The sequence below is a fragment of the Mastomys coucha genome, unplaced genomic scaffold, assembly GCF_008632895.1.
Source record: "Mastomys coucha isolate ucsf_1 unplaced genomic scaffold, UCSF_Mcou_1 pScaffold11, whole genome shotgun sequence".
Taxonomy (NCBI): domain Eukaryota; kingdom Metazoa; phylum Chordata; class Mammalia; order Rodentia; family Muridae; genus Mastomys; species Mastomys coucha.
Genome location: NW_022196893.1, coordinates 7529074 through 7541885, shown reverse-complemented (window position 1 = coordinate 7541885; position 12812 = coordinate 7529074). Strand labels below are relative to the sequence as shown.

The window sequence follows — 12812 nt, the reverse complement described above, 5'->3', positions numbered from 1 at the left end:
TCCACAGGAAATAGATGTGTATGCTGGCATTGCTGAGAGCATCTTCTCCTCTGGCCAGTCAGAGAAGGCTTTGGTAGCCTCAGTTTATAGTGAAGAGCCCAGAGGGGTTCATAGTATGCAAGGTCAGGACCTTATGAATGGCAACCACATGTAGGGTGAACATGGAGTGAATGCAGACTCTAGCCCGGGCAGAGGGAAGTGAATGGCCTGCAGCTGGGCAACCTGCAGATCTTGGCTCTAAGGCAGAGGTAATGCATATATTTCTCCCAGTATGTTGGAACATCTCACCTTCTAGATTTATCATGAGCCCATATCCACATATTCAGTCCCTCCCACTGTCCTAAGATTCTTAAATGAGCTAATCTTGACTGAGCCCTCAGTGTACAGACATCTAGATGTACTTGGGGCCATCCAGAGAGAAGAAACATCAACAGGCCTGAGTTTGTTCTGGATCTCTCTGCCAAAGGCTACAAGAGATGACACAGCTTTCAGCCCACAAGGGTAATCACCATAACCCTGCATATGCAACTGTAAGATGCCTGTACCCACATCCCGGACCTCCAATACCCAGCTGTTCCCTCGGTCAGGGTTAGCAGGAGATTGGATCTGGGGTGTTGAGCTCAAATGACACCCATCAGTGTTGGAGGGGGTCTTTTATGGGTTCCTTGCTGCCCTATATACCTGTACCTGACACAGAGAGCCAGCGCCAAACAACCCTGCTTCAGCTGTGAGATGAAGTAGATTATCCTCATAGAAGATAGAAACTTAACATTTTAAAGTTTGAAGACAACATTTATATATGTATATATTCATACACACACACACACACACACATATATGAGCTTTTAGACTGACCCAACCTGACATGGCAGAAGTAGGACAGAGGATTCCATTGTCCTCTACACCAATATCTCCACAAGTGTGTTGTCAGCACTTCCTCTTGGTCACTCTGTTCACCTGAGTGCCACCTCAACTGATGTCTCTTGTGTCTCAAGAGCTCACATGATATATTCATTGTGTCTCTCTGGATACACTGAGGCAGTGACAGTTTAGAGAAGGACTAGGCAGGCATTATATAGAATGTCCCTTTGTTTTGCTTCAGTACTTTTCTTGTGGTTAGCTGGAGTCACATCTGTGTGGGTAGAATGACCTCATCGTGTCAAGTATACAGGCTTTCAACATGACCTGTCGAAATGCGTATCAACCTTGATCCTTGGCCAAGGCATTTTCTCTTGCTGGGAAGGCTCTCTTTCCCTTCAATTCAATGGGAAAGAGCACATATGTTTGAGGGATGGAAATTGTGTGTCCCCTCCTGGAAGATGGTGAGGCAGCCCTACACATGTTGTCTGGGCTTCTGCAGATGTGTCAGTTCTCCACTGAGGTCACTCTCGACTCATGTCACTCAAGCTGAACAGGTCCTGGGTTTAGGCTCTGGTGTTCTCATGTCCTAGACATGACCCTTGTTAGGCCCCTACGTCTGTGTGTGTGTGTGTGTGTGTGTGTGTGTGTGTGTGTGTGTGTGTACACGATTTGAGTGAACAATATCTGCCTTGGCCCACGTATTTGGACACTTGGTCTGCCATTGATAGTATTGTTTGGGGAAGTTAGAAAATGGAGTCTTCCTAGAGTTCCTGTATGTCACTGTGGCCAACTTAACAGTTCATATCATCTCTCCACTTGCTGCTTTCTTTCTGCTTCCTGTGTGCTGGTGAGCATGTCATCAGCCAGCTCTTGCTTCCATACCCTGCCTTTTCACTGTGATGGACTCTCTTCTTTAAACATGCTTTGGTCATGATATCTTACCACAGAAAAACAATTAATACAGAAAAGATCTCTGACTGAAGCTAAGCTGCCAGTTCGCAATCCCCAGTGATCCCTCTTCTCCCCCAACCCCCCGCACTGGGGTTATAGGTACAGTATGTCCATACCTGTCTTTTTAAATGGGCATTGGAGTTTTAAACTCAGGTCCCCCTGCTTTTGCAGCAAAACTCTTCTACCCACTGTGCAATGGTTCCTCAGCATTTCCTGAGGAGCCCAGCTCCTGCATGGATGACAGGTCCATGCAGACCCTCCACAGTCCAGGCCTCCTAGTTAAGGCCTTTCTGCCTAGAAACGTCCCATGTTACTCTGTAACTGGTTTGTCTCACTGCTGTGTTATGTACCATGTGCCATGTCTGGAGTCATACACTTTAGGCTGTACCTTGCACGTGTGTATCAGAGAGCATGTCATAGAAGCTACCCTATGGATGTGACAGTAAGCAGAGCGAGACTTCTGGAGGATGGCATCCAAACTGGGCCTTAAATGGCTCTGCTTTCACCCTTCAGTAAGCACTTCTGGCCTCTCGCTAGGTTGTTTCTCTGGAGAATAGAATCCGGATTGTCGTTTCTGGCCAGCCAGGGGTTAACATTACTAGATTCCTGTGGCCCCTTCATCTGGCTGTGGGCAGGTTTCATTTGACAAGTTGCCAACCATTCTTCCTCCTCCCACTCCCCATGCCCAGCCTGGCAGCAGCTCATGAGTTGCTTTGGACTCCTGATCCTGGGACTGAGGCCCAGTCTCCTGGTCTGTTGTCAAGTTAGTGTGTATATTGTGCAAGGCACATGCAGCTTAGGCATGCTCTGCCACCAGGTTCTCTGGCCTCACTGGAGTTTGTCAGGAGCCCAGTGTGGGCAGCTGTCCTTGCTCATATCCAGCCCTTTTTTATGCCTGGTGTGAAAACTTCTGCTTTTTCCCAGGGCCCTGCCACCATGTGCTATGTGCCCTGACTGAGGTCATAACTTCTCCTTAATGCCAGTTCAGGAACCGGTCATGGATCCTGTGTCCTCTTGTCCCAGCTACAACCTCCTGCAGGACAGTGGCACCAGGACTTTGGCACACTGGGTTTCCAGGACTGTCTGATGTTGGCTGCCCCATAGCATGTGTGACCCCTTTCATGATTTTGGGTTTACATCTTCCTGCATCCCCATTCTCTGGCTGTGACAGCTGCCTTTATCTGGAGACTTGGGTGCTTTTTAATCTTCTAGAAAGTTCAGCCCATGTTTTAAATATACTCATATCTGCTCGTTCCTACCTCTTCTAGATGCTGTGGCTGGTGTTAGTCCCTGGTCACTCACCACTCCTCTCCCTGCTGTACTCTTTCTCTGACCAGTTTGCTCTGAGTCTATTCTCTCTTTATGAATTTGCGCTTTGTTCCAGTTTCATTTCCGTTACAGAGAAAAATACCCTGACAGAAAGCAACTTAGGCCCAGAGTGGTAACCCATGTCTTTAATCCCAGCACTTGGAAGGTAGAGGCAGGTCTTTGTGGTGAAGTCCAGGCAGGAACTGGAAAGAGCTAGTCATATTGCATCCACAGTCCAGGCAGAGAGAAATGGTTGCATGCATGCTCTCTTGCTTGCTTGTGCTTAGCTAGATACCTCTGCTCTACCTAGGAAATGGTGTTTTCACCCACAGTGAACTGGGTTTTCCTCTATCGGTTAACTTAATTAATACAACCTCCCACCCCGGACATGCCCACAGGCCAGTCCAGGGAAGACTGTCTCAAAGCCCAGCCGCAACCCCTCCAAAGGACAGTGAGAAACTGCCAAACTTAAGATCCAGATAGCATATCCATACCTGTGATTGACTGACTGATCATAGCATCATAGTACCCCAGCTGAGTCATAGTGTATGCCATTGTACTCGGATATTTCAGCCATGTTTAAAGTTCAGTTGTTCCAGCTAACCTCCTCCATATCTCTTGTAGATATCTGCATCTTACCGTGCTTCTCACAGTCAGCATGTGCTAGCCGTGCTGCAGGTACCTGCAGGAGAGGCCTGTGCTGTGGTCCCTTTCCTTCTCTCCTAGTTTTGTCAGCTCTTAGCATCCACATGCTTACTTGGCAGTTTTATTGGAACCCATCCTGTGGAGATGAGTGGAGTGCTGGCTGCGGCTGCATTCACAGTAACCCTGTTAGGAGAATGTCCTGTCCTCGGAGTGAGTTGCTCACCTTGGTCCTGCTTCAGTAGTCACTGTGTGAGCCATAGTGACTCTAGCATTTTGCTGCTCCAGCCTGTGCATCAGGAATTGCCAGACATTTGAAACAAACTCAGTGTGAGAGTTAAATGTCCAGTGGTAGTGTATACCTTTAATCCCAGCACTCTGGAGGCAGGCATAGCAGATCTTTGAGTTTGAGGCTAGCCTGGTCTGTAGACCAAATTCCAGGAAACCTTTTCTCAAAAAAACAAAACAAACAAACAAACAAAAAATGAGAGAGAGACAGACAGAGAGAGAGACTGAGACATATGCAGAGAGAGGAAAGAGTTTAACATTTATATTAGCTACAGTTTTATAGCCATCCACATTGTTGAAGGAACTATGCTTCCTGGCCTGAAGTCTCCATCCCACTTCCCCATCACGAGGTGGCTCCAGTTCAGTCACCAAGCAGGGGGACTGGAACCACAGCATGAGCCCTGAGCCTCTGGCACTAGTATCATATCCACACTGATAGAAGAAGGGCAAGCTGGACAGGCCAGAAGACATATTTAGAAGGTCTCAGAAGCACCCTTGAGGTAGAAAAGGTACCCTTCCTTACATGGGGTATGGTTCCAGTTTGAGTTTTAAATGGCACAGAAAGCATTATGCAGAAGGTTGGGATGAAGACCCATATTACTGCTGGGACCTCACAGAGTAAATGTGTCCTAGGGTCCAACGTTAGGTACAACAACCCAGCTGGGTCTGTGTTGGTGCAGGGACACTCAACAGAGTCCTTGAAGCCTTCAGCCCCTCCATGCAGTTTTGAGCTGGAGAGAAGAGAAGGTGTCATAAAGTCTAAATCAAAACCCTAAACCTCAGCCACAGTGCGCACGCACACACACAAGCACACTTTGAGTTGATAACTAAAGAGAAAGGTCATGGAAATGTTGCCTGGAACAGATGTACACTAGTTACTTGTCTGTTGCTATGATAAAATACCATGACCAAGTCAACATATGGAAGGATTTATTGGGGTTTATAGAGGCATGGCAGCTGGAGCAGGGATACAAGCCTCACGTCTTCAAACAATAAGCATGAAGCAAAGAGATTTTGAGAAGGTGAACTCAGGCATGGCCCAAGTCTTTAAACTCCAAGCCTGCCTCCAATAATCAACTTCCTCCAGTGAGCCAAACCTCCTAAGCCTCACTAGCCAGCACCCCCAACTGGGGATCAAGTGTTCAGTGCCAGAGATGATGATGGGCATAGCATTCAAACCCCCACATGGTAGGTGTAAGCCCCAACTGAGAGAAGCACATGTACATGTGGCTCTGCATTCCTTCCAGTTTGTTTTGTAGTACCAGGTACTTAAGCACAATCCTGGGGCCTATTGCAGAACACAGAAATGTGACCAAATGTGGGGGTGCATTGAGGGTCCTAATCAGGTAGCAGGTGTTTAGCTCTAAATGAGTAGTGTCGAGGAAATCCTTGACTGACACCCTCAGTGTTTTCTATGGCATGGGTCACTAGGATACTTACAGAGGGAAATAAAGACCCCAAGTAAAAAATGACCATGATCAATGTTGTGTTTATAAAAAGATAAAGAGAAAGCCGGGCGTGGTGGCGCACGCCTTTAATCCCAGCACTTGGGAAGCAGAGGCAGGTGGATTTCTGAGTTCGAGGCCAGCCTGGTCTACAGAGTGAGCTCCAGGACAGCCAGGGCTATACAGAGAAACCCTGTCTCGAAAAACCAAAAAAAAAAAAAAAAAAAAAAAAAAAAAAAAAAAAAAGATAAAGAGAGATGAGATATGTTTTGGTGGAGGTGTAGTCAGGTATGGGGGTGGAGGTGCCTCCATGAGCCCATGCTGAGGCATCCCTTCCCCTGAGGGACCAGCCATATGGATGGTATAGTATAGAATAGAGTTTATTCAGGGCATAAGGAGGGGAGTTAAGAGGGTAGTAGAGGCAGGGAAAGGCAGAGAGAGAGTAGAGGAATTGAGGAGTAGAGGCTGGTCATCAGCACATGGGGGGGGAGATGAGTGAGAGGAAGAGGGGGAGGGGATGGGCAAGGGGACAGAGCGAGAGTAACAAGCCAAGAGCCAGAGATCGAGGAGGGAGCAGGCAGCCCCTTTTATAGTGAGTCAGGCACACCTGGATGTTGCCAGGTAATTGTGGGGTGGGGCTTAGACAAAATGCTAACAATCAAGGCAGCTATAGAGGAAGGGTTTATTGAGGGTTTACTGTACAGAGGGTAGTAAGTTCATGACCATCAAGGAAAGGGATATGGCAGCAGGCAGGCATAGCTCTGGAGCAGTAACTGCAAGCTTACATCTTGAACCACGATTTAAGCATGAGACAGAGACGGGGGTGGTGGTGGGGTTGGGGGGAGAGACTGGGAATGACCTGGGCTTTTGAAGTCTTGAAGTTCATACTCAGCAACATTGCTCCTCCACCAAGCTCACACCTCCTCACCCTTCTTAACAGTCCCATCAGCTTAGGACCAAGCATTCAAAGACTATGGGGCCATTCTCATTCTACAGGGACTTTTACTGCAACTGCATTTAGTTCAACTTTAAAAGTCCCTAGCCCCTCACAGTCTCAACACTGTAAAATTAATTTTTATTTGCCAGATATAATTTCAGCCTCTGAGACTTACTGCTGAATAAGCTCACCCTTTCTAGCTCTTTCTGATCTCTGGCTGGCTGGCCAACTCAGCTGTTCTGGCTCCAACTCCTCTCCAAGCTCACTGATTCAATCTGGCTTCTCTCTCAGCATCTGACTGAATTGCTCTGCCTGGCCTTGCTATTCTATCATACTTGCTATTCTAATTTTCTGGCTCCTTCTCATTCTCTGGCTTTTTCCATCTTCACCTGTGTCTGGCTTGTTCTCTGCCTCTGCACTGCTCTGTTTTAAGTAGCCCCTCTTTTCTCTCTCTTCCTGAGAGTTGGGCATAATCCTATTCTGTCAAATTTTTCTCTGATTCATCACTTTGTCTGCCACTCAATTAGACATCACTTTCAAACATAGGTGCTTCCTTTAACTTTACCTTCATTATTTGGGATTAAAGGGTTGTACTAAGGGTGTGTCTGTATTTCAGCCAGAGGGATTAAGGTGTGAGCTGCACAACTAGAAAGAGGCTTTTCCAGCAAATAACAACACAATAATGAGGTTCACAGTTTGCTCAAATATCCTGCAACACAACACACTTTAAGAGTCCAGAGTCTCTTCTAAAGACCAAGGCAAACTCCTACCATATCCCTGTGTAAAATCAAAGACAAAAAGCAGATCATACACTTCCAATATACAATGGAGAGGAGAAATTACCATTACCATTCCACTGTGGAGGGAAGGGGCCACAGTGAGGAAGTACTGGCCCAAAGCAAGACCAAACCCAGCAGGGTAAACTCCAGTTCCTGTCATTCCTACGTGTGATATCAAAGGGCTTGATAGCTCCGCCCTTCCAGCTTTGTTGACTGCAGCTCATTTCTCTCTGTGTGCCGGTTACATTTGCCGTCTTAACATCTCAATGTCTCTAGCTCCATCTAGCCTTGGCTTTCATAGCTTCATACCTGGGCCTCTCATGGCTTCCATGCAGGAACTCCTTACTACACATCTTGTCTCAGTGGCTTTCCTTAACCCTGGAGAAAGATTCTACAACTACTTTGTTCATGATTCTAAAAAGAAACACTGCCCAAGTTCTGCCGCTCTCTAAGGAGTGCCTGCGCCACTCCTGAATTACATCTCCGTAAGCTTTGGTTTGTTGTTGCTTTTTTTTTTTTAATTATTTATTTATTTAATGTATATGAGTACACTGTGGCTGTCTTCAGACACACCAGAAGAGGGTGTCAGATCCCACTACAGATGGTTGTGAGCCACCATGTGGTTGCTGGGAATTGAACTCAGTACCTCTGCAAGAGCAGTCGGTGCTCTTAACCTCTGAGCTATCTCTCCGGCCCCCGCTTTTTTTTTTTAAGATTGATTTATTTATTTTATTCATATGAGTACATCATAGATCTATCTTCAGACACACCAGAAAAGGACATCAGATCCCATTACAGATAGTTGTGAGCCACCATGTGGTTGCTGAGAATTGAACTCAGGACCTCTGGAAGAGCAGTCAGTGCTCTTAACCACTGAGGTATCTCTCCATGCCTTGTTGTTGCTTTTTAGGAGCAGAAAATTCTCCAGGCCTTTCCTGCAAGTTGCAGGGATCTAAGGGCACCACCCCTTACTCCATTTCACATCAGGCCTCTCCTTATCTCTTTCCACACGGGCCTTGGCTCCAACATTACATTTCCTGGTGTTGTCTGTTTGTTTGTTTGTCCTGGTTGTTTATTTTCATTGTAGACTTGCATAAGAGTGATCACTAATAACCATGTGATAGAGTTGATATTAAGCTATCTTGAACTCTTCTCAGACAAGGGAATTGGTACATTACTTTTCAGTTTAACTTCAAGCAGTTTTTTAGAACAAGTACAGAAGGCAGCCACATTCTTTGCCAAATATCACAAGAATAGTCTCTCCCCCAGTTGCTGATATTTTTCTCCTCTAAAGTTCTTGAGCTGGGTTTCAGCAGTCCACAGTGCTATCACCTCTACTCTCTCCAAGCTCCTATATGGCCTTACACCCAACTTAGAGCATCCAACAGTTTCCTAGTCCAAAGGCATTCACAGTCCCCCAAACAGCAAGGCCACTGCTGTCTCAGTCACTCTTTAATTGCTGTGAAGCGAGATCACCACCAAGGCAACTATAGAAGAAGGGGTTTATTGGGGGTTTGCAGTTACGGGGGGTTAGTCCATGACCATCATGGACTATGATGGGAGAAATATGGTGGCAGATGGGCAGGCATGGTGCTGGAACAGTAGCTGAGAACTTACTTATACCCTGATCCTGAAGCGGGGGAAAGGAGAGAGAAGGAGGGTGGGAGGGAGAGAGAGAGAGAGAGAGAGAGAGAGAGAGAGAGAGAGAGAATATGAACGAGCTGCAGAAACAGATCCCTAGAGATGGCAGCATTGGAATGCTAGGTGGAAAGTATTTAAGTTGGAAGGTATGGGAGCTCAGGATAAGGGCCTCAGAGAGTGGAGCAGGCATGAGCAGTGAGATACAGTGTGCCAAAAGCCTGCAGCACATAGGCCTTACACCTGGATTGACACCGTTTGGGTGGATGTCAGCACCACAGAGATGTCTTTGTTCTCCGCGCATCAGTCGTAGTATTCATTCAGATTTTGCAAAGATAGGAACAGAGTTTGTATGAAGTTGGCAGGCCATGAATTCTAAAATTCATGAGGAAGTAAAGATAGGTTTAGAATAGCCAAGAGCTAGGGTTGCCAGGTAAAGGTGCCTGCCGCCGAGCCTAGGGACCCGAGTTCGATCCCAGGGACCCACATAGTGGAAGGATGGAATCAACTCCTGCAAGTTGTCCTCTTACTTCCCAAACGCACACGCACACAGACACTAAATAAATAAGAATGCAGTTTTAAAAGTTTTGAAAAGAATAGCTAAGAGCTAGGTGCAGTGACGTGCAACTATAAAACCAGGTGTTTGGGAGGTTGAAGCAACAGGATTATGAGTTTAAGGCTAGCTCAGACTGCATAGTAAATCTCATTTTGAAAGGGAATGGTAGGGCTGGTGAATTGGCTCAGTGGTTAAGAACACTGTTGCTCTTCCAGAGGTCATGAGTTCAATTCCCAGCAACCACATGGTAGCTCACAACCATCTATAGGGAGATATGATGCCCTCTTCAGGCAGGCATATATATACGCAACAGAGCACTCATACATTAAACAAATAAAGTTAAAAAAAAAAAAAAAAAGAAAGGGAGTGGTAAAAGCTGAGGGATAGCTCAGGGGCAGAACAAATACATGCAAAGCCGGGGTTCTTCTCTCACACTGAAAAAAGTGTAAGGGAGGGTGGGGAGGCAAGACCAGTCACCAAAGCAGGGCTGAAGGAAAGAAAAGAGTTTTGACAAGATTGTTCATTTTCATAAGCTCCCTGACAAAGGCACATGTTGAGGCAGATGTGAGATCAGAAGGGGCTCACACAGAAGTGCTCACTTGTAAAGCCAGTCTTGTCCATCATGGAACAATGATACTGTTTAGCAAGATGAAATGTCACAGGCAAATAAAATCAGTCCAGGCAGACCCAAGACATCAGAATAAATGGCAACATCATAAAACTTTGGGAAGTCAATTCATAAGAGAATATGCTTGACGTACAAGTAGGACCGAAACCAGAAAGAAATAGAAAAAACCATGAGGGAAGGATTTATAAATCCAACTCACTAAGATTAAAACTTGTTTTCTTTAAAAAAAAAAAAGAGAGAGAGAGAGAGAGAATAAACAGACAAGTCACAAAGTGAATCCTGGTGAGACATCTCTGACAGGCATCTGTGAGAACAAGTGTCTGAAATAGCCCGTGCTGGTCGGTAAGAGAAAACAACACTATGTGTCCTGTGGGCTTTTCAGGTATTTAAGAAAAGTGTTTGACATTAGTAATCACAAAAAAATGGAAACCACAGATGTAGGGATAATTGTTCAAATTTACTATATTTTCACATTTGAAATTTTTCATTATAAAGTCTGAAAAAAAGATCAGATCATTTTAAAAGGGAGACAGAAGAAAAGGGTTTGGTTTGGCTCTTCTGTGAAGTGAGGGCCTGAGTTCATTCATATCCTCTCCACCCATATATCTAGCAGTATATGCTTATAACCCAGCACTGTATTCAGGGAGACAAGTGGATTCCCCACAACTCACTGGTAGTCTAGCAAAACCAGCAAAGTCTGGCTTCAGTGAGATGCCCTGTCTTAGAGGAGCTGGAGATGTGACTGGGGACAGCCTCACAGTGTGAGCATGCATCTTCACGTGTGCACAAACACACAGGGACAGCTGGAGAGGCCGAGGGAAAGTGGCACCAGACCCACTTCTCCTATATAACCTCTTTTCTTTTTTTTCTTTTTGTGTATGTGTATGTGTGTTTTGCCTGCCTGTGTTTGTATGAAGACCATGGAGGTCAGAAGAACGTGTCAGATCCACTGGAACTGGAGTTACAGACAATTGTGAGCTGCTGTGTGGTGCTGGGAACCAAAACTGGGTCCGCTGCAAGAGCAACAAGTGCTCTGACTCCTGAGCCATCTCTCCACCCACCTCTTTCCTTTTTGCTTTCCTACCTGACAATTTCCTGCACAGCTGTATAGATACAAACAGATATGTGTCATTTCAAACAAAGCCATACAGTTTCTTTATTATTAACTGTGGCAGGCCTTCCCTGACACTCACTTTGTATTTATATTAAACATTTACAGAGCCAGGTGCCGTGCTTCATGCCTGTAATCTTACCACTTGAGAAGCTTAGGCGGGAAGATCGCTACAAGTTTTTAGGCCATCCTGGGCTATAGAATCAGACCTATATTAAAGAGGGTAGGGGGGCTTGCCCAGAACACCGCTGTGCCCTAATTTTGGGGGCAGAAGAGATAGTTCAGTGGTTCAGAATGAGTGCTACTCATCTAGAATTTGGTCCCCAGCCCTCATGGTACTGGCTTAAACAACAGACTATAATTGCAGCTCTAGAAGAGACTTCTGCCCTCTTCTGGCCTGTCAGAGCATTGTACACATACACACACGCACACACATAAACAAAAATAAGCCATAAATTATCAAAACTTGAAAGCAATCTTTAAACATTTGCATCCTGACAACAAACATACTTGTATAGAGTGATTTACCTCTTTATAAATAAGAAGGATTCCAGGGCTGCAGGCAGAGGAGGACCACGTGGGGGCAGTAGTTTGTGGTCCTGCTGCCCTGAGGCTGCCTAGGAAATAACGCCAGATGCAGGAGCATTCAGCAGCTGGTGGAAGCCCCAGTACAGTAAGGTGAGAGGCAAGGTCAATGTTGATGCTTTTGTCCTCTACAGGTTGGAGTGGGTGGAAATCATCGAACCACGCACGCGCGAACGTATGTATGCCAACCTGGTCACCGGGGAGTGCGTGTGGGACCCACCAGCCGGTGTGCGCATCAAGCGCACCAGCGAGGACCAGTGGTGGGAGCTCTTTGACCCCAATACATCACGCTTCTACTACTACAGTGCTGCTTCACAGCGCACCGTGTGGCATCGCCCACAGAACTGCGACATCATCCCTCTGGCCAAACTACAGACGCTGAAACAGAACACTGAGTCTCCGCGTGCCTCTGCAGACAGCAGCCCAGGGAGGGGCAGCCGTGATGGTAGCACCGGCTCCTCGCTGGAGCCGGAGCCAGAAGAAAGGGGACAGGAGCTGTCAGTTCGCAGTGGGCGGGCGACAGCCTTGGTCACATCAAAGGAGGAGACTAGCAGGTGAGGAGGCAGGTGGGTTGCGGGGGGCGGGGGGGGGTGGTGCTTACTTAGAAGAGGGTGGGGCTGAGGTGGCAGAGAGAACTGCATGCAGCTTTTAAGACTGTTAGTTGTCCCATGAATATGGTTTTCAAGTCCTTGCTGGGCCACGGTTATCAGGCAAGCCAGCCATATCCTCTTCATTGATAGTGTCCTTAGTCACTTGCAGAAGTGAAGCCTTGGAGGAAGGAAAGGTGAAGTAAAGCCAGGGGTGGTGTGGCGTACTTGTTATCTCAGCACTTGAGAGGTGGAAGCAGTGGAGCATCAGGAGTTTGAGGCCAGCCTATATTTAAGTGAGACCCTGACTCAAAATACAAAGAGAGAGGGGGGAGAGGAAGGCGGGGAGAAAATGGTACTAAGGAGCAGAGCTAGATGTCTGTGGACCTGCTGCCTTTTTCTTTTCTTTTTTTCTTTTTTCTTTTTGGTTTTTCGAGACAGAGTTTCTCTGTGTAGCCCTGGTTGTCCTGGAACTCACTCTGTAGACCAGGCTGGC

General features: G+C 46.6%; 1 protein-coding gene across 3 annotated transcripts in view; it reads left to right on the top strand.

Annotated features, from left to right (window-relative positions):
* Arhgap39 (Rho GTPase activating protein 39) overlaps positions 1-12812 on the top strand; it is a 96248-nt gene that overhangs the window by 54447 nt on the left and 28989 nt on the right. For all 3 annotated transcript variants that reach the window (XR_004112341.1, XM_031347799.1, XM_031347795.1), the window contains exon 3: positions 11864-12283. Coding sequence is in view for 2 of the 3 variants with exons in the window: in XM_031347799.1 (XP_031203659.1) it covers positions 11864-12283 (420 nt within the window). In the remaining variant the exon portion in view is untranslated. The remainder of the gene's footprint in view (positions 1-11863; positions 12284-12812) is intronic.